This window comes from Heterodontus francisci, chromosome 19 (genome assembly GCF_036365525.1).
Source record: "Heterodontus francisci isolate sHetFra1 chromosome 19, sHetFra1.hap1, whole genome shotgun sequence".
Taxonomy (NCBI): Eukaryota; Metazoa; Chordata; class Chondrichthyes; order Heterodontiformes; family Heterodontidae; genus Heterodontus; species Heterodontus francisci.
In genome coordinates this window covers 53,663,743-53,683,089 of record NC_090389.1, presented here as the reverse complement: position 1 = coordinate 53,683,089, position 19,347 = coordinate 53,663,743, and the positions used below count along the sequence as shown (strand labels likewise).

The window sequence follows — 19,347 nt, the reverse complement described above, 5'->3', positions numbered from 1 at the left end:
CCAGTTCATGCTTAAAAATTTGGTATCTGCTGTTCTTTTGCTTTCTGCTCTATATTTAACTTTGTTCTACTCACTCTGCTCTGTTTCCCCTATAAGAAATTCTCTGTTACCTAGACAAGCTGCTTGGATGGAGAGGAGCAGGTGTTTTTCAGTGTTCTATGTTTACTTTGCTTTCAATACTTAAGCCTGTCTGTTCACACAGCTGTTCAATAAGCAGTTCAATTGCTTTTTTTTTGGCTAGAGTTTGTTTATGTTCTTCACGCTCGAATGGTTTAATAGTTTTGTTTTAGCTTTGGCTGCATGATGGAAACTCTTCTTCACACTTGAGTGGTTTAATGATTTTTTAAAAACTTTGTCTGTGTGAATGGTGACTCTGTAGTGTTCGGGGTTTTCCCACGCTTTTTGCTATTGGACATCTCCTGTAATGGCGCTGACCTCGATCAGTATAGCAGAGGAATCGGGTCGTCCCTGTTTTTTAAACAGAGTTTTTTAAAACAAAATCAACTTTTTAAGCACTTTAAAGGTGTTTTTTTTAAAACAGGGATTCCTCAACTGTCGACACAATAACTCACCCGATCGCAGGAATTTACTTGCATGCTGTCATTCTGAGCTCTGTCTTCTACAGCTGGAGGTAAGTTCTTTTTTTCTTTCCAGTGTTTGGGCTAGTATTTCTTTTGAGCTTTCTGTAGTGGCTGTAGGAATGGCCATTTTCACAACTGTTTTACCTGTTGTCTTCAAGCTTAGAATTTGACTTTTCACCACAGCTGCCACCATATAATGAGTTCTTTATGTTGTCTGATGCAACATAAATGAGATGTGTGGAGTCCATTTGGTAGAAGATCTCTAACAGGTTTATTACAGCTTAACTATTATATACAGTATAGAGCAAACTATTTACAGAACTTTCATCTGGGTATTACAGTTGCAGAGTGACTCTGGCTTGTAGTCACATGCCCACATCCTGGTACATAGCTCATCAGCATAATGAGATCTTAAAGGGACAACACTCTTAAGGCAATCATACAACAAATACCAGTGGTGGAGTGCCTTACCTCCATGTCTTAAGCACAATGGAGGAGGAGGCCATGGAACTGGGAGGGCAGCAAGGTGGCCGCTCTATAGCTGATGGCAAGATAGGGACGCCTACCCAACAGAGTGAGTGAGCATTTTCTGGGGCACAGTGGTGCATCTGCTGCAAAGGAGCCATGCTGTTCATGTATTCAACACTACATAAATGGGGCTGCACAGTAGGGGTGCTTGGAATGTCACGATGGGTGGACTTTAACCTTTCAATGTCACTGTTTTCTCATACACGTCAAGATGAACGACAAGCACAAAGAGCTGGAGAGACTGGGGGATAGCCGGCCACCTCTGAGGGGGAGGAGGGAGCCTCAGAGGGTGCACATCACATCATTCCCCCACACCCTCCACCAGCACAGATAGTCTCTCATTGGTGGGTATACAGTTGCAATTAGATTTGGGTACACAACCTGGTGAGCACATCACAGACGCGTCTGGGCAGCTGATGGAGACTGTGACAGCTGAGGCAACTGACCGTCGGAGGACAGTTGGAGGCCAGGACCATGCTGAACCCAGGCTGATGACATACCTCTGATGTTGCCAGAAACACAGGAAATGTTGCAGCTGCAGTAAGAGGTAAGGCAACATCTGGTAGAAATGCCAGAGGCTATGTGCACCCAAGTGTGCACGATGGAGGAGTACATCCAGGCCTTGGATGCTGCCATGTCTCTGACGAGTATGCATTTGGCTTCCGCTGTTGAGAGATTGACGACCGTCACAGAGAGCCGGATCCAGCAGACCAATTAGTAGCTGCCGTAGATGTGCACAGACCGCCACACCCTCACATTGTCCATGAGTTCTGTGCAGCAGTGGCAAGGCAAGAGGGGGAACAAGGCACCTGGAGTCTCCACCAGGTCCACGTCTCTCTCAGGTCAGCAGAGAGATACAAGTGTGCCTTACAAATGGGGAGATGCGGCAGGCTCCTGCATCTGGGAGCTCCTTTCAGGATGCTCCTGGTGTGGTCAGTGGCTCCAAAGCCCCTCTGCCAGTGAGGCCAGAGCCTCCATCATTCCCAAAACCAGAGCTGATCTCTACACCTGTGCAGGAGGCCCTCGGTGTATTGGGGCCCTCCAGGCCTCAGGCAGCCAGAGAATGGCCTCCAAGGTCACTCCAAGCCAGAGGGCAGCATGATCAGCAGCCTGCCTCCAGTTCACCTGACTGTGCAGGGGGACCACCATGTAGGAGCACCCGGAAAAGATTTAAGAAGTACACATAGATGCACTTAGGGTTCACGGGTGAATATACATTCCAGATGGATAGGGTTGCATTTGGTGTTACGTGGAATAAACAAATGATGTCATCTCACTACATCTCCTTCCTATTTTTGATGCCCTTTAGGACTTCATTTAAACCCTTCCTCCCAAGGCATTGAAAGTGAGGGGCCAAGCCCTGAGTGCTCAACGCTTCGGCCTTGCCACTGTGTTATGTGCATCTGGGTGCTGCAATGCAGAAAGAAGGAGGGAACAACAGGTCGGCTTAAAGGTAAGGTTTTATTGGTGTGGTTCCAGAAGGTGGAAGGGGTCTTAGGAAATGTGAATGTATTAGGGCGTCTCATGCCTCCTTTGCACATATCCCATGGTGCCTTTCCTGCTGTGCCTGGGGCCCTTTATCTGGCACTGCCCGGGCAGCATTCTCCTCTGCATCCTCATCATCAGAGGAGGCATATCGCTCCACCATATCTACACCTGTCAACACCTCACTCTTCTGTAGCGCCAAGTGGTGCAGTCCCAGGTTGTGCAATGCACAGCAAACCATCATGATACGCAAGATCCCCACTGGGGCATACTGAAGGGCTCCACTGGATCGATCTAGGTGCCTGAGCCTCATCTTGAGTAGACCAATAGCCTGCTCGATGGTCATTCGGGTTGACCCGTGGCTGGTATTGTACTTCTCTTCTACATTTTTGCGTGAGTTCCTCAAAGGTGTTTTGTAGTCGTGCCCTCAGTGGGTAGCCCTTGTCTCCAAGGATTACCAAGAAGACGTGCGGTGGTGGTGGGGGGGGGGGGGGGGGCGAGGGGGCGAAAGGAAATGTTGTGGCACCTGGAATTGCCGAAATACGTAGGCGTTTTAGATCAGTTGCACATGGAGCGAGTGGAAGTCCTTCCTGCTGAAGAAGACTGCAGACTGCTCTGCAGGAGCCTTTATGGCCATATGCATGTAGTCAATGACACCCTGCACTCTGGGGGAATCCAGAAATGGCCCTAAATCCTATAGCCCTCTCAGCTTGACTGTTTGGATCAGGGTGGAAGTGCATATAGTTGTTGGCCCTCCTAAACAGAGCATCAGATGCACCGATGCGCTGCAGATTGTGAGATTCCACACATATCACCAGTGGATCCTTGGAATGATCCAGTAGAGGAGATGTGCCATGGTGACCTTCAGTGACACTGGCATTGGGTGTCCACCAAGCCCTACTGCATCATGGCACACAGATCAGTGACTGCTTCCCTGGAGAGGCAGAGTCTTCAGAGACACTGTTGCTCAGACATCTCCAGGTAGTTGAGTCTCTGCTGGTAGACCTTCTCTGGAGGGTAGCTTCTTCTGCGCACAGGAGGCTTTTGGTGTGCCCCTCTGCATCCTTCTCTGGCTTGCTGTTCCCAAACCTGGCCCTCCTGTAGGCCCCCAAGCTGCTGCTGTGTCAGTGCTGGTGCCGGTGCCTCCCTCCCTCTATGCTGCTACTCCTCCTGAATAGGGGCCTTGAAGCCAGGGTTGCCTCTCCCTGAGTGCAAGGCCTACACAGCAAATTGTAACACCTCACTCCTTCCCTCAGTTGTTACCTCTGATGAGATGGCACTGCTCTGATGGCACCCTGGTGTGGCTCCCCCGCAAAGCTGGCACCTTGGCCCCCACTCCTGACAATGATTCTCGATGCCCTCCCTCCTCCACCCTCCCTGCCAAGCAATGCTGCCTCACCCGATGGCTTCCGAGTGAAGCCAGAACTGAGCTCCTTGCCTCTTTGTCGCCTCCACGCGAGTCTCTGAAGCCCATGATTCCTGTATGCCATTTGTTAAATCAGACCCAGTGAATAAAGTTGCTGTCTATAGGGCTCTTAATTACCTTAATTGCCTGCCAGCTAAGTGGATGTGCAAAGTCTGCCCTCCATGTGAGCCACTGATCGCAAAATTTGGAAGGGACGTTAAGACGTCGGACTTCTGGTCCGATGTCTTCCGTCACTATTTGATGCCCCATCTCGCCTCAGTTCCCATCTACAACAGTCCCTTAAAATTCCAGCCAAACAAAGCATTTTTGACTCAAAAGATAGTTTCAGTCTCTGGACAATACAAACAGCACTTTAAAATTGAGGGGTCACCACAGGTTCAGACGCTTTACAGATTTTACATTTTTAATTTTCAAACCAAGAGATAGTAACAGAGATGTCAACAATAGGGACATGCTACTTAAATAAAAAAGGCAGATTGATTGCAAATCTATTTAAATCGTTGGAAGCGTGTTTACTTTTAAAAGTGAGTTGTCTTGAAAAAAAACGAGCAATTCTCACTCCAAATGACTGAAGCCGTTGTTTTCAGTCCCCCCTCCAAACTCCGTTCCCTAGCTACCGACTCCATCCTTCTCCCTGGCAACAGTCTGAGATTAAGCCAGTCTGTTCACAACCATGGTGTAACATTTGATGCCAAGATGAGCTTCTGACCTCATATCCGCGCCATCACTAAGACCGCCTATTTCCACCTCCATAGCATCATTTGACTTAGCCCCTGTCTCAGCTCATCTGCTGCTGAAACCCTCATTCATGCCTTCATTACCTCTAGACTTGACTATTCCAATGCACTCCTGGCTGGTCTCCCACATTCTACTCTCCAGAAACTTGAGGTCATCCAAAACTCTGCTGCCCTTGTCTTAACTTGCACCAAGTCCCGTTCCTCTATCACCCCTGTGCTCACCTGGTCAAGCAACATCTGAATTTTAAAATTCTCATCCTTGTTTTCAAATCCCTCCATGGCCTCGCCCTTCCCTATCTCTGTAATCTCCTCCAGCCCCTGCTGATATCCCTGAAATTGAGGATGTGCAAGAGGCCAGAATGAGAGGAGCACAGATATCTCAGAGGGTTATGGGGCTAGAGGAGATTACAGAGACAGGGAGGGGCAAGACATGGAGGGATGTGAAAACAAGGACGAGAGTTTTAAAATCGAGGCAATGTAGGTCAGCGAACACAGGAGTGATGGGTGATTGGATGAGCTCAAATTTATGGAGTGCAGAATGTGGGAGGGCAGCCAGGAGACTGTTGGAAAAATCAAGTCTAGAGGTAACAAAGGCACAGTTGAGGATCTCAGCAGCAGATGAGCTGAGGCAAGGGTGGAATTGGGCAATGTTATGGAAGTGGAAATAGGCAGTCTTAGTGATGACGTGGGTATGTGGTTGGAAGCTCACCTCGGGATCAAATATCACACCAATATGGCAAACAGTTTGGTTCAGCTTCAGACAGTTTTTAAGGAGAGTGATGTAGCCTGTGGCTAGGGAACGGACTTTGTGGTAAGGATTGAAGACAATGGGGGGAATTTTATGCTGGCGGCGGGGGTCTCGATGTCATGGGAAACCGACGTCGAGATCCCTCTGTTGCCTCTTCTATGGAAAGCCCACCGAATTTAGTGTGTTACGAGTGCTTTCATTTTTTTTGTTAAATTTTGAGGACTTGTGTTTTAAAACTGAAAAAAGGATTGCATAGATGTTGGACTTTGTGGTTTTTTTAAAAAAGAGGTCATCGGATGATCTTTTGGACTTTGTTTGCAAACAAGTTACTTGAAGACACCTGCTCTCAGTTAAGTACACAGTGGGGAATTTTTGACCTCTGGAAAGATGTTTATGAAGAAGTGACAGATCAAGATTTATGGGAGTCAGGAGCCTTGACTCCTGAGATTTTTTTTGGTTTTGCTTTGGACAGGCAGTTGGGGTATGGACAGTGTTTTGAAAATGAGTTAAAAAAATAAACCTGCCAAGGACAAACCCCAACGCAGTCTTTTCCAGCTCTTTGAGAAGTAAGTGTAAAAAATAGAGAAACTTATGCTGCCTTTCTCCTGCAAGGCCTTCCCAGAACCCCAGTTGCAGCATTTCCCCTGAAAAGCCTGCCCTAACTGATCTTCAACGTCGCCTGAAAAGAACTGTTCTAAGAAGATCTCAGTGACAGCCATCTATGCATATTTGGGATGCCAAACCAAAATAAAGGACATCTGATATCTTTCCGTATCTTCTCTTTTCTCTTCAAGAATTAGCAAGTATTTGGCCAAAATATTCTTTTTTTGTCTGTTTTTTTGTAATAAAGCTCTAAAGAGAAAATCTCTATTTTTTTCGGTTAACCGTGTGTGTGTGTGTGTGAGGGGCAAAGGTAAAAAGAGAACTTTCATATTTCAATCTGTGTGTTAATGTTTTGCTTCATTTCTGGTTATGTCTTGTTTTATAATAAGCTGATAATTTTGTTCTTTGTTAAAGAAACCTGGTTGGTGAATTTTATTCTGGGATAAAAATAGAGTCTATGGGTAACTGGGTAAAAATTTAAATATATGTTGCGACCTGTGGAGAAGTGGAACTAGAACTAGAAAAACAGTACACTCCTCTCGCCTCCATCGTAATATAGAATTGGGAGCTCTTTGCGGGAAAACCCAACGCCGATGACGTACAATTGTAAATGGGGTAATAATAATTGAAAAGAGGAAAAGTAAACAATAAAACAGGTTTCTTGTGCAATAGAGTAAAATGTACACCGCCAGAATGTCTTCGTTAGTTGCTACGACCTTTCTGAGGAAGCAGGCTGTGTCCCTGTGTGATTTGAGTAACTTAACCGAGGTTAAACTAAAGGATTTGGCAGAACTCTTGGTGTTACAGTTAAAACTGGGGCGAAGAAAGCAGACATAATTGAAGTCATGGCACACCATTTGCAATTGCAAGAAGAAGAAGACAAACCAAAGGTTAGTGCAGTTGAATTAGCTAAAATTCAGTTGAAGATGAGTCAGCTTGAACGTGACAAAGAAAAAGCAATGGAAATGAAAAAACTTGAGCTTGAGCAGGAAAAAGAATTGAAATAACTTGAGCTTGGAAGAGAATTGACAACAAAGAAGCTTGAATTTGCAAGAGAGGAAAGGGAAAAAGAGAAAGAGAAGTTAAAAAGTTAAAGGAGTGGTCTTGACTCCAATGAAAGTTCTGGTGAGGAAAGATCTGGCTCCAGCCCAGGACCCAGTGGACAGCTGTTTAAATTTGTACAAGCCCTCCCTAAGTTTGAGGAAAGGGACGTAGAGGCATTTTTCATTTCTTTTGAAAAGATAGCCAGACATGAAATGGCCAAAGGAAAGCTGGTTGATGGGCAGAGCTGATGAAGTTTATGCCAAGCTTTCTGAGGAGGCTGCTGCAGATTAAGAGATGGCAAAAAAGGCTATTCTCGCTGCTTATGAGTTGGTCCTTGAAGCATAATGGCAGAAATTTCGGAACCTCCGGAGACCATCTGGGCAGATTTAGATAGATTTTGAGAGGGTAAAACAAATTAATTTTGATCGTTGGTTGCAGGCACTAAAGGTAGAGGCCACCTGTGAGAACCTCAGGGAACTAATTCTCCTGGAAGAATTTAAAAAGCCACTTCCTCCATTAGTAAGAACTCATGTAGAGAAGCAGAAGGTTTCAACAGCCAGACAGGCAGCGGAAATCGTTGATGATTACAAGCTTGTTTATAAGCCCAAACCCTTATTAGCTATTAGTGTCCATCACCCCCACAAACCTGAGAAGGATAGAAGTTGGGAGGGTGAAAGGAAGGCACGTAGCAGGGGACAAGAAGGGACAGCTGGGGACACCCCAAGATCTCCTCCTCAGGCCAGAAAGGAAGAAGCTGAGGGTGGAAGTGAGGTCCGCAAGCCTAAGTGTTATCAATGTCACAAGGTGGGACACCTTCGTGCAGAATGCTGGAAGTTGTGGGGTAAACCCATGTGACTTATTGGGGTACACAAAGACAATGCAGAGAAAGGGGCCCTGACCAGAGTACAACAGATCAGGCTGTAGCTCTGACTGCAGCTGTAAGGCCAAATACAAATAAGATACCCAAGAGTTATTGGGAATTCTTGTCGAAAGGAAAAGTAACTCCTTATCCCTCTAGTGAGGCAGGTAAACCTAGAGTTATACTTAGGGATACAGGAGCCACAAAACTTTTTTGCTGGGAAAGGCATAAAATTTTCTACCAGAGAGCGCATTGAATGCCAAGGTTTTAGTGAATGGTATTGGTGGGGAGTATATACCCATATGTTTGTATCGGGTGCACCTGGAGTGTGACTGAATGTCTGGAATGGTAACTGTAGGAGTTGTCCATAGTTTGCCAGTAGACAGAGTTGACCTACTCCTGGGGAATGATTTGGCTGGAGTGACGGTAGTAGCTTCTCCAGTAGTCATGGAAAAACAAAGTGAAGTTAAAGAGATAGACAGTTGTAGGAAAAGATTCCACAAATGTTTCCTTCATGTGTAGCTGGAGTGACGTTAGTAGCTTCTCCAGTAGTCATGGAAAAACAAAGTGAAGTTAAAGAGATAGACAGTTGCAGGAAAAGATTCCACAAATTTTTCCTTCATGTGTAGTGACCCGAGCAATGGCTAAACAAGTTCCATTGTCGGAGGTCAAATTGGCACCACAGACAGATGGCCGAATATTTGAAACTTTCTTTGGGGATTTGGATAATCCGAAGGAAATGTTTAATAAGTCTTCTCTGATCAAGCCTCACAAGCCGATCCAGAGATAAATAAAGTGGTGCAATTAGCTCTAACTGATGTTGAGGCAAAGGGAGTTCTGGAAGGCTACTTAATTAAAAATGGGATTCTGATGAGTAAGTGGAGACCTCCTCACAGAGATTGTTCAACAGATAGTGGTACCTCCCAAGTATCGCTGGGAAATATTAAGGATAGCACATGAAATTCCTATTGTAGGACATGTGGGGATCCAGAAGACCCAATCACATATAGGTTGGCATTTATATCACATATCACATATAGGTTGGCTTGGTTGGTCTTTCCAAGGACGTGGTGCAGTTTTGTAAAATGTGTCATATGTGCCAGATTGTGGGAAAACTGCAACCTGTCATAAAGCCGGCACCTGTAATTCCCATATCAGTTACTGGGGAACCATTTAGCAGGGTGTTGGTAGACTGTGTAGGTCCTTTACCGAAAACTGAAGCGGGACACCAATATATAATCACAATCATGAATATGGCTATTCGGCTCCCAGAGGCCATTCCCTTGAGAACAATTTCTGCTCAGGTAGTGGGAGAGAAATTAAGCCAGTTCTTCACTAGATATGGATTACCAATTGAGATTCAGTCAGATCAAGGTTCCAATTTGATGTCTGAACCTTTTCAGGAAGTTATGGATAATTTGGGTATAACACAGTTAAAGTCTTCAGCATACCACCTACAGACACAAGGGTCTTTAGAAAGGTACCATCAGACCCTCAAAGCGATGATCAGGTCATTCTGTCATGAATATGCCCATGATTGGGATAAAGGGCTAGAATTTCTTTTGTTTGTCACCAGGGATTTACCTAATGAATCTACTGGTTTTAGTCCTTTTGAATTAGTTTATGGACATGAGATAAGAGGGCCTCTAAAACTAATCAAAGAAAGATTTTTAGAACAGAGGAACGAATCATCTGTGCTAGATTATGTATCCGTGTTACGGGAATGGCTCATGAGAGTCTGCAAAGTGGCTCAGAAACACCTGAAAGCTTCCCAAACAACCATGAAGAAATGGGCAGACAAGCATGCCAAGACCCGACCAGGGGATGAGGTGTTAGTATTACTGCCTTGACAGGGTGAACTGCTAAAAGCACGGTTCACTGGTCCATATAAAGTGGTCAAGAGAAATGGTAAATTACTTGATTGACACCCAAGATCGCTGGAAAAAGAATCGGCTGTGTCACATCAATATGTTAAAATATCATTGCCAGAAGGAGGATAAGCAAGCACAGGTATGTCAGGTAGTAGGGACAGTGAAGGATGAAAGTGATAGTGAGGATGAGGCAGAAGGAGGCCGAGACAATTCTCAAATTGAACCTCCTACTATCTGGTTAGCTAATACCGAATTGTTAGGAAGATTGGACACTATGCTCTCCTATTTAGATGCAGAACAAAGAGAAGAGCTAACAAGGCTACTCACAGCATTTAAAAGAGTCTGTAGGGACAAGCCAGGATGTACAACCTTAGCCGCTCATGATGTGGATGTAGGGGAATCTTTTCCTATAAAACAGCATCCTTACCGCTTAGGTGCAGAGAAACAGGCCCAGGTAAAAGCAGAAATCCAATACATGTTAGAACACTACTTAACTGAACCCAGTCAAAGATCTGGAGCTCCCCAATAGTATTAATGCCTAAACCTGATGGTTCAGCTAGATTCTGCATAGACTACAGAAAGGTTCATGCAGTAACAAAGGCAGACTCCTACACACCTGGAAGACTGTATTGACAGAGTGGGCAGTGCCACGTTTCCTACAAAAATAGATTTGTTAAAGTGTTACGACCGACCGCTCCTGTCAAAGCCCCCAATCAAAATATACGATTCTGATTGTGGTGGGACCAACGCACTGTTAATTCAATCCCGTTGTTCCACAGATCAGCTAACATATCATTTAAAAACTGTCCAAATTAAAGACCCACCAAATTGTACCATCTACAAACCCCCGAATGAGGCTAACCAAACTAGGTGTCTTTAAATCAACAAATTAACTCTTTAATTAAAAGAACTAAATTCTTAAACACTATGAACATTTAAAAATAGAAAAATTAGAGTCCTTGCAAATTTACAGTCTAATGTTGTTCGAAGTCCTCGCAGAATGTTGTTCGAAGTCCTCGCAGAATGTTATCCAAAGTCCCCCGTAGAATGTTGTTCGAAGTCCTTGTAGAATGTTGTTCAAAGTCCTCGCAGAATATTGTTCGAAGTCCAGCGAATTTCAACAATTAACGACTTGCAAACACTTTCAACAGAATCAATCTGGTTGGCACAGTGGCGCAGGGGTGGCACAGTGGCACAGTGGTTAGCACCGCAGCCTCACAGCTCCAGCGACCCGGGTTCAATTCCGGGTACTGCCTGTGTGGAGTTTGCAAGTTCTCCCTGTGTCTGCGTGGGTTTCCTCCAGGTGCTCCGGTTTCCTCCCACATGCCAAAGACTTGCAGGTTGATAGGTAAATTGGCCATTAGAAATTGCCCCTAGTATAGGTAGGTGGTAGGGAAATATATAGGGATAGGTGGGGATGTGATAGGAATATGGGATTAGTGTAGGATTAGTGTAAACGGGTGGTTGATGGTCGGCACAGACTCGGTGGGCCGAAGGGCCTGTTTCAGTGCTGTATCTCTAAACTAAACTAATCTGACTTTAGAGTTTTTTGAGGGATAAAAGATTGTCATAGTCTAACTTCCCTTTCTTCAATTTAAATTACCGGAGATCTCTGTCTTGGCTTGACTTTTTAGAATTTCGAGAGATAATAATTAAACAGACAAATGTCTTATTTCCTTCAGTTTAAATGGTTGAGAGCTCTTTTTAGTGCTGACACCACAGCTGTCTGTGTCTTCTGTCTGTGTGTTCAAACTGTCTTACTAACTGCCAATTCAAACTGAATTGAAACAAATGTATCGCATCAGGCTCACTCCCAGTGGCTGTTTCCATGGTATCAAGAATGCACCCTTTGAATCGCAGTCTCCAAATGGCTGTTTCTAAGGCAATGAAAATGCACCTTCCTATAACTCTTGAGGCTTGCTGGTTCTTAAAGCAATACTGATCCATTGCAAGCCTTAAAGGCAAATCGCATATTCTGAAAAAAAAGTACATGATCATGACGAAAGGGATACTGGCAGGTTCCTTTAACACCCTGAACTTAAGAAATATCGGCCTTTGTCACACCAGACAGTCTTTTCCAATGAGGAGTGATGCCATTCTGGCTAAAAAATGCCCCAGCAACCTTTCAGAGACTAATGAACCAAGTGGTAGCCAGCGTTCCTAACTTGATGATGTGCTGGTATATAGTGACACTTGGAAGGAAGGAACACTTGGAACAACTAGAAGCTCTGTTTAGAAAATTATAATCAGCTGATTCAGTAATAAACCTTGCCAAAAGTGAATTTGCAAAAGTGAGAGTAACCTACCTCAAGGCATATAGTAGGGCAAAGACAAGCATTGCCAAGAACAGTGAAAGTACAAGCATTGGTGGCATTCCCTACCCCTAAGACTAAGCGAGAAATCATGAGGTTTTTGGGGATGTGTGGTTTCTACCACAAGTTTGCACCAAATTTTAGTACTATAGCTGCTCCCCTGACAGATTTGCTACAGGAAAAGAAAACCAAGGTAGTGTGGTGAGAGTGCCAAGCATCTTTTGAGAGGCTGAAAGCCATTTTGATTAAGGAACCAGTGTTGGCTGTTTCAAATTTCACTTAGCCCTTCAAGGTAGCAATTGATGCTAGTGACCTGGGGGTTGGTGCAGTCCTGTTACATGATGATGAATCAGGTATAGAAAGGCCAGTGAGATGCTTTTGCAAAAAACTAAATCATCACCAAAAAAGATATTCAACAGTGGAAAAAAAACCCCTAGGTTTATTACTAGCTCTTAAGCATTTTGAAGTCTATGTCTGCCATGACTACAGAGAGACACTGGTATATACTGATCATAACCTCCCCCCCGCCTTTGTGGAAAAATACAAAAAAACAGAATGCCAGACTATTCCGATGGATTTTACTATTACAACCTTATCACTTAAAGATTATCCTCATTGATGGGAAACACAATGTAATTGCAGATCCTTTATCTAGAATCCAATTTTGCTTTGAGTTATCTGCATGCAAAGATGGTACAAAACAGAACTGTATTAACTACAGGTAAAGAGTGAATGAGTATGAATGTGTAAATGTGTTTTAAAATTTTTCATTTTTTATTTTTATCCTCACACTTTTTAATGAAACACATTTAAAAATGGCATTTCATTCCTCCAAGGGTGGAGGTGTTACGGGCGCTTCCATTTATTTTGGTTAAATTTTGAGGACTTGTGTTTTAAAAATGAAAAAGGATTCCATAGATGCTGGACTTTTGGTATTTTTTTAAAAAGAGGTCATTGGAAGGTCTTTTGGACTTGGTTTGTGAACAAGTTACTCGAAGGCATCTGTTATTCAGTTAAGTACACAGCGGGGACTTTTTGACCTCCGTAAAGATGTTTACAAAGAAGTGACAGGTCAAGATTTATGGGGGTCAGGAGGCTTGACTCCTGAGATTTTTTTTGGTTTCGCTTTGGACAGGCAGTTTTGGTATGGACAGTGTTTTGAAAAGGAATTAAAAAATCAACCAGCAAGGACAAACCCCAACTTAGCCCTTTCTAGCTCTTTGAAAAGCCAGCCAGTTTTTCCATCTCTTTGAGAAGCTCCTAGAAGCAAGTGTAAGAAATAGAGAAATTGATGCTGCATTTCTCCTGCAAGGCCTGCCTGAAACCCCAGCTGCAGCATTTCCCCGGAAAGCCTGCCCAAACTGATCTTCAACGTCGCCTGAAAAGAACTGTTCTTGGAAGATCCCAGTGACTATCGTCTACGCATATTTGGGACGCCAAACCAAAACAAAGGACATCTGACATCTTTCCATATGTTCCCTTTTCTCTTTTTTCCTCAAGAATTAGCAAGTATTTGGCCAAGCATTCTTTTTGGTCTTTTTTTTTGTAATAGAGCTCTAAAGAGAAAATCTCTTTTTTTCGGTCAACTGGTGTATTTGTGTGTGTATGTGAGGGGCTAAGGTAAAAAGGAAACTATCATATTTCAAACTATGTGTTAATGCTTTGCTTTGTTACTGGTTGTGTCTTGCTTTATAATCAACTGATAATTCTGTTGTTTATGAAAGAAACCTGGTTGGTGTATTTTACTCTGGGTTAAAAATAGAATCTATGATTGACCGCATGGGTAACTGAGTAAAGATTTAATTATATGTTGTGACCTGTGGAGAAGTGGAACTAGAAAAATAGTGCACTCCTCCCGTCTCAGTCATAACAACTGCCAGTCAGGCACTTAAGTGGACAGCGGCGGGCCTTACATAGAATTTAGGACCCCATCACCGGAATTCCTGTCTTTGGAGAGATGCCAGCCAATCAGAGGCCAGCAGCTGCAGTGCCACTGCGGATGTGGTGGCTGCTGCTGGAGATGACCATCCTGGAGGCCGAGGACTGTCACTGGACCCAGGCCTTAGGTAAGTCAGGGTGGGAGGGGTTTCACGGGGTGGGGGGAGGGGGGAAGGGGTTGGCAGCAAGGGCAGGTGGTGGCCCTCTGTGGCCAGGGCCCTCATTCAGGCGCAGTGCCTTTGAACGAGGGCCACCTACTCCACACCCCCACCGGACTAAATTTCGGCAGAGGCGGGATGGTGGCAGGAACTCCCCCCCCACCACCACCATCCTACTCAATTTTACGCAGTCCCTGCCTCCAAACCCACCAAGGGGGAGACCATAAAATTCCCCCCAGTGGGCTCAGTTTTCCTAATACTTAACCAAGGGAAATTTCTGCCCATCCAGTACTGGATGTTGGACAAGCAGTGTGACAATTTAGAGACAGTGGAAGGGTCCAGTGAGTTAGAGCTGGGTGTTGTCAGCGTACATGCGAAAACTGATGCTGAGTTTGAGGAGGGTCAGTATGTAGATGAGAAGTAAGAGGGGGCTAAGGTCAGATCCTTGGGGATACCAAAGGCAAAGCTGCAGGAGCAGGAAGAAAAGCTTGTTCAGGCATTCTCTAACTATAATTGGACAGATAAGAATGGAACCAAGTGAGCATAGTTCCACCCAGCTGGATGACTGTAGCGGCATCAAAGGAAGATAGTGTGGTCAACCATGTCAATAGCTGCAGATAGGTTGAGAAGGACAAGGAGGGATAGTTTACCTTTGTCACAGTCACATGATGTCATTTTTGACATTGATAAGAGCCATTTGAGTGGTGATGCAGGGGCGGAAACATGATTGGAGTTCAGGGAAAAGATGAGCATGGATTTGGGAAGTGACAGCACATTCAAGGACTTTGGAGTTTGGAGATGGGGGCAATAGATTTCAAGGACAGAGGGGCCAAGGGTTCGTTTATTGAGGGGAGGGTGATGATAGCAGATTTGCATTAATCACTCACAGACAGTAACTTCTGGCTTAAATGGTGTTATTTTGATTTTCTATAGCACAAGCCTTTCTGTTGTTTTTGATATGTTTGTACATCCAACATGCACTACTGCAAAACTGACTATAAATGCACATATTAACAATTTATTAAACCATTCTTTCAGACTCACTGGTCCTGTGTGCTGTGTGCTCCAGATGCTTGTATCATCACTGCTTGTGCTAATGCTATCATCACCATAGACACAGTAACCAAGCTGAACTGCATTCAAATGGTTAGTCTTCCCATCATCCTCCATTTCTTCAAGTTGCTGTCTTCGTAAACTAGCCAGCATTCTTGCTTCATCAGATTCACTCATATCCTTTGGCTGATAGTTCAACCAGTTATATTCCTAACAAGGAAAAAACGTAATATGATTAAAACATTGCTTTTCCTCACCAAAATTCATCACCAAAAGAATGTAGCAGACATAGCCCTCTGAATGGCATCCATCCTTAATTCAATAACATTGTTGACACCTTTCAAATCAGTGGTTCTGTGCCTCTAATGTGATGAAATAGTTTCCTGACATGTTTCCCCAAATATTTAAACAGTTCATATCAATCGAATATTAAAAACATGCATGTACATTACAAAACATTCTAGTGATGAGTTTAAATATACATTTTCTCATCATGAAGTCTCCTCTGATAAACTTTCCTCTTTAGGTGCAAGCACTGAATGACATGCCAATTCTTCACTGCCTGTCAACAACAGCTGCTGATCAGTCAACAAAAGCAGTTGATTGATCCTTTAAGTAAGTTTCCTTAAGAACAGTGAGCATCAGTAGAATTGGAATTTCTTGTTGTAAACTCTGTGAAGCACAACTAAATCAATATTCAAAAAATAAGGTAATAGTAACATAAAGTACTCTCTGTCTCTCCTTTTGGTCATCAGAAAAACTGCATTCTTCAAAAACCTCCTCTCTGAAAGGTGAAATTTGACTATAATCACGTGCTCAGATCAAAAATCCCTCTGATTTCGCGCAAGTAGCTGCTGAACATCCATTATATCAAACCTGTTAATATTGGATGCAGGAATTCTTGTCATTGCCTCATCAATGTGTCAAAATCAATTATTTGGATTCACATTTCGAGGCCCTCCTATCTTGTCCTTCCCCCTCAAAGCCTGTGGTGAAACTTCCTGTCTCAACATGCTTTCTCTTCTTGACATAGCTGCGCTCAAGAATTTATCATGTGAGGAATTGTGGATTTAAACCTGCATCTGACTTCTTTACGGCACAGCACATTGAAAAAGAAAAACATAGTACCACTATACCATTTTATTTTTCTGCTTCGATCTCCTCCTACAGTATACCATCCACTCCCTTATCAATTCAATAATAAATAATCAAAGCAGAGGCGGCGGCACAGTGGTATACAGTCGGGAGGGAATTGCCCTGGGAGACCTCAACATTGACTCACGATCCCATGAAGTCTCGTGCCATCAGGTCAAACATGGGCAAGGAAGCCTCCTGCTAATTACCACCTACCATCCTCCCTCAGCTGATAAATCAGTACACCTCCATGTTGAACAGCACTTGGAGGAGCACTGAGGGTGGCAAGGGCACAGAATGTCCTATGGGTGGGGGACTTCAATGTTCATCACCAAGAGTGGCTCAGTAGCACCACTACTGACCAAGCTGGCTGAGTCCTAAAGGACATAGCTGCTAGACTGAGTCTGCGGCAGGTGGTGAGGGAACATGAGGGAAAAACATACTTGACCTTGTCCTCTCCAATCTTCCTGCCGTAGATGCATCTGTCCATGACAGTATTGGTAGGAGTGACAACCGCACAGTCCTTGTGGAGACGAAATCCCACCTTCACATTGAGGATACTTTCCATCGTGTTGTGTGACACTACAATCATGCTAGATGCGATAGATTTTGAACAGATTTTGAACGCAAAACTGGGCATCCATGAGGCACTGTGGGCCATCAACAGCAGCAGAACTGTACTCAACTACAATCTGTAACCTCATGGTCCAGCATATACCTCACTCTACCATTACCATCAAGCCAGGGGATCAACCCTGGTTCAATGAAGAGTGCAGGAGGGCATGCCAGGAGCACCTCAAAATGAGGTGTCAATCTGGTGAAGCTACAACCCAGGACTACTTGTGCCAAACAGTATAAGCAGCGTGCGATAGACAGAACTAAACAATCCCATAACCAACGGATCAGATCTAAGCTCTGCAGTCCTGCCACATCCAGTCGTGAATGGTGGTGGACAATTAAACAACTAACTGGAGGAGGTGGCTCCACAAATATACCCATCCTCAATGATGGGGGAGCCTAGCAAATCAGTGCAAAAGATAAGGCTGAAGCATTTGCATCCACCTTCAGCCAGAAGTGCCAAGTGGATGATCCATCTCAGCTCCTCCTGAAGTCCCCAGCATCACAGATGCCAGTCTTCAGCCAATTCGATTTACTCCGCATGATATCGAGAAACAACTGAAGGCACTGGATACTGCAAAGGTTATGGGACCTGACAATATTATGGCATTGGTACTGAAGACCTGTTCTCCAGAGCTTGCTGTGCCCCTAGCCAAGCTGTTCCAGTACAGCTACAACACTGGCATCTACCCGGCAATGTGGAAAATTGCCCAGGTATGTCCTGTACACAAAAAGTAGGACAAGTCCAACCCGGCCAATTACCGCTCCATCAGTCTACTCTCAATCATCAGTAACGTGATGGAAGGTTTCGTCGACGGTGCTATCAAGCGGCACTTGCTTAGCAATAACCTGCTCAGTGACGCTCAGTTTGGGTTCTGCCTGGACCACTCAGCTCCATTACAGCCTTGGTTCAAACATGGACAAAAGACTCAAGAGGCAAGCTGAGAGTGACTGCCTTTGACATCAAGGCAGCATTTGACCAAGTATGGCATCAAGGAGCCCTAGTAAAACTGGAGTCAATGAGAGCCAATGGGAATCAAAGGGAAAACTCTCTGCTGGTTGGAGTCATACCTAGTGCAAAGGAAGATGGTTGTGGTTATTGGAGGTCAATCATCTCAGCCCAAGGACATCACTGTAGCAGTTCCTCAGGGTAATGACCTAGGCCCAACCATCTTCAGCTGCTTCATCAGTGACCTTCCTTCAATCATAAGGTCAGAAGTGGGGATGTTTGCTGATGATTGCACAATGCTCAGTATCATTCACGACTCCTCAGATACTAAAGCAGTTTGTGTAGAAATGCAGCAAGAACTGAACAATATCCAGGCTTGAGCTGATAAGTGGCAAGTAACATTCGCGCCACATAAACGCCAGGCAATGACCATCTCCAACAAGAAAGAATCTCACCATCTCCCCTTGACATTCAATAACATTACGATCGCTGAATCCCCCACTATCAACAACCTGGGGTTTACCATTAACCGGAAACTGAGCTGGAATAGCCATATAAATACTGTGGCTACAAGAGCAAGTCAGAGGCTAGGAATCCTGCGGCGAGTAACTCACCTCCTGACTCCCCAAAGCCTGTTCATCATCTACAAGGCACAAGTCAGGAGTGTGATGTAATACATTCCTGGATGGGTGCAGCTCCAACAACACTCAAGAAGCTGGACACCATTCAGGACAAAGCAGCCCGCTTGAATGGCACCCCATCCACAAACATTCACTCCCTCCACCACTGACGCACAGTGGCAGCAGTGTGCGCCATCTACAAGATGCACTGCAGCAACGCACCAAGGCTTCTTAGACAGCACCTTCCAAACCCGCGACCTCTACCACCTAGAAGGACAAGGGCAGCAGATGCATGGGAACACCACCACCTGCAAGTTCCCCTCCAAGCCACACACCATCCTGACTTGAAACTATATCACCATTTCTTCACTGTTGCTGGGTCAAAATGCTGGAACTCCCTTCCTAACAGCACTGTAGGTGTACCTACCCCACATGGACTGCAGGGTTCAAGAAGGCAGGTCACCACCACCTTCTCAAGGGCAATAAGGGATGGACAATAAATGCTGGCCTAGCTAGCGACTTCCACATCCCAGGAACAAATTTTTTAAAAGGCCTATCCCGCCCCCGGGAGAATTGGAACCGGGATTCCCGGCTATGGGTTCCGTGGCGATGATTCTGCCCCAAGTGTCCTCTCCCTCCGCCAAGAAACCTGCCTTCAGGATGAAAACAAAATCTGGCCCATT

General features: G+C 44.7%; 1 protein-coding gene across 4 annotated transcripts in view; it reads right to left on the bottom strand.

Moving 5' to 3' along the window:
• Positions 1-19,347, bottom strand: part of cfap20dc (CFAP20 domain containing) — a 548,283-nt gene that overhangs the window by 168,511 nt on the left and 360,425 nt on the right. For all 4 annotated transcript variants that reach the window (XM_068051613.1, XM_068051614.1, XM_068051616.1 and 1 more), the window contains one exon: positions 15,335-15,553. In XM_068051613.1, coding sequence (XP_067907714.1) covers positions 15,335-15,553 — 219 coding nt within the window. The remainder of the gene's footprint in view (positions 1-15,334; positions 15,554-19,347) is intronic.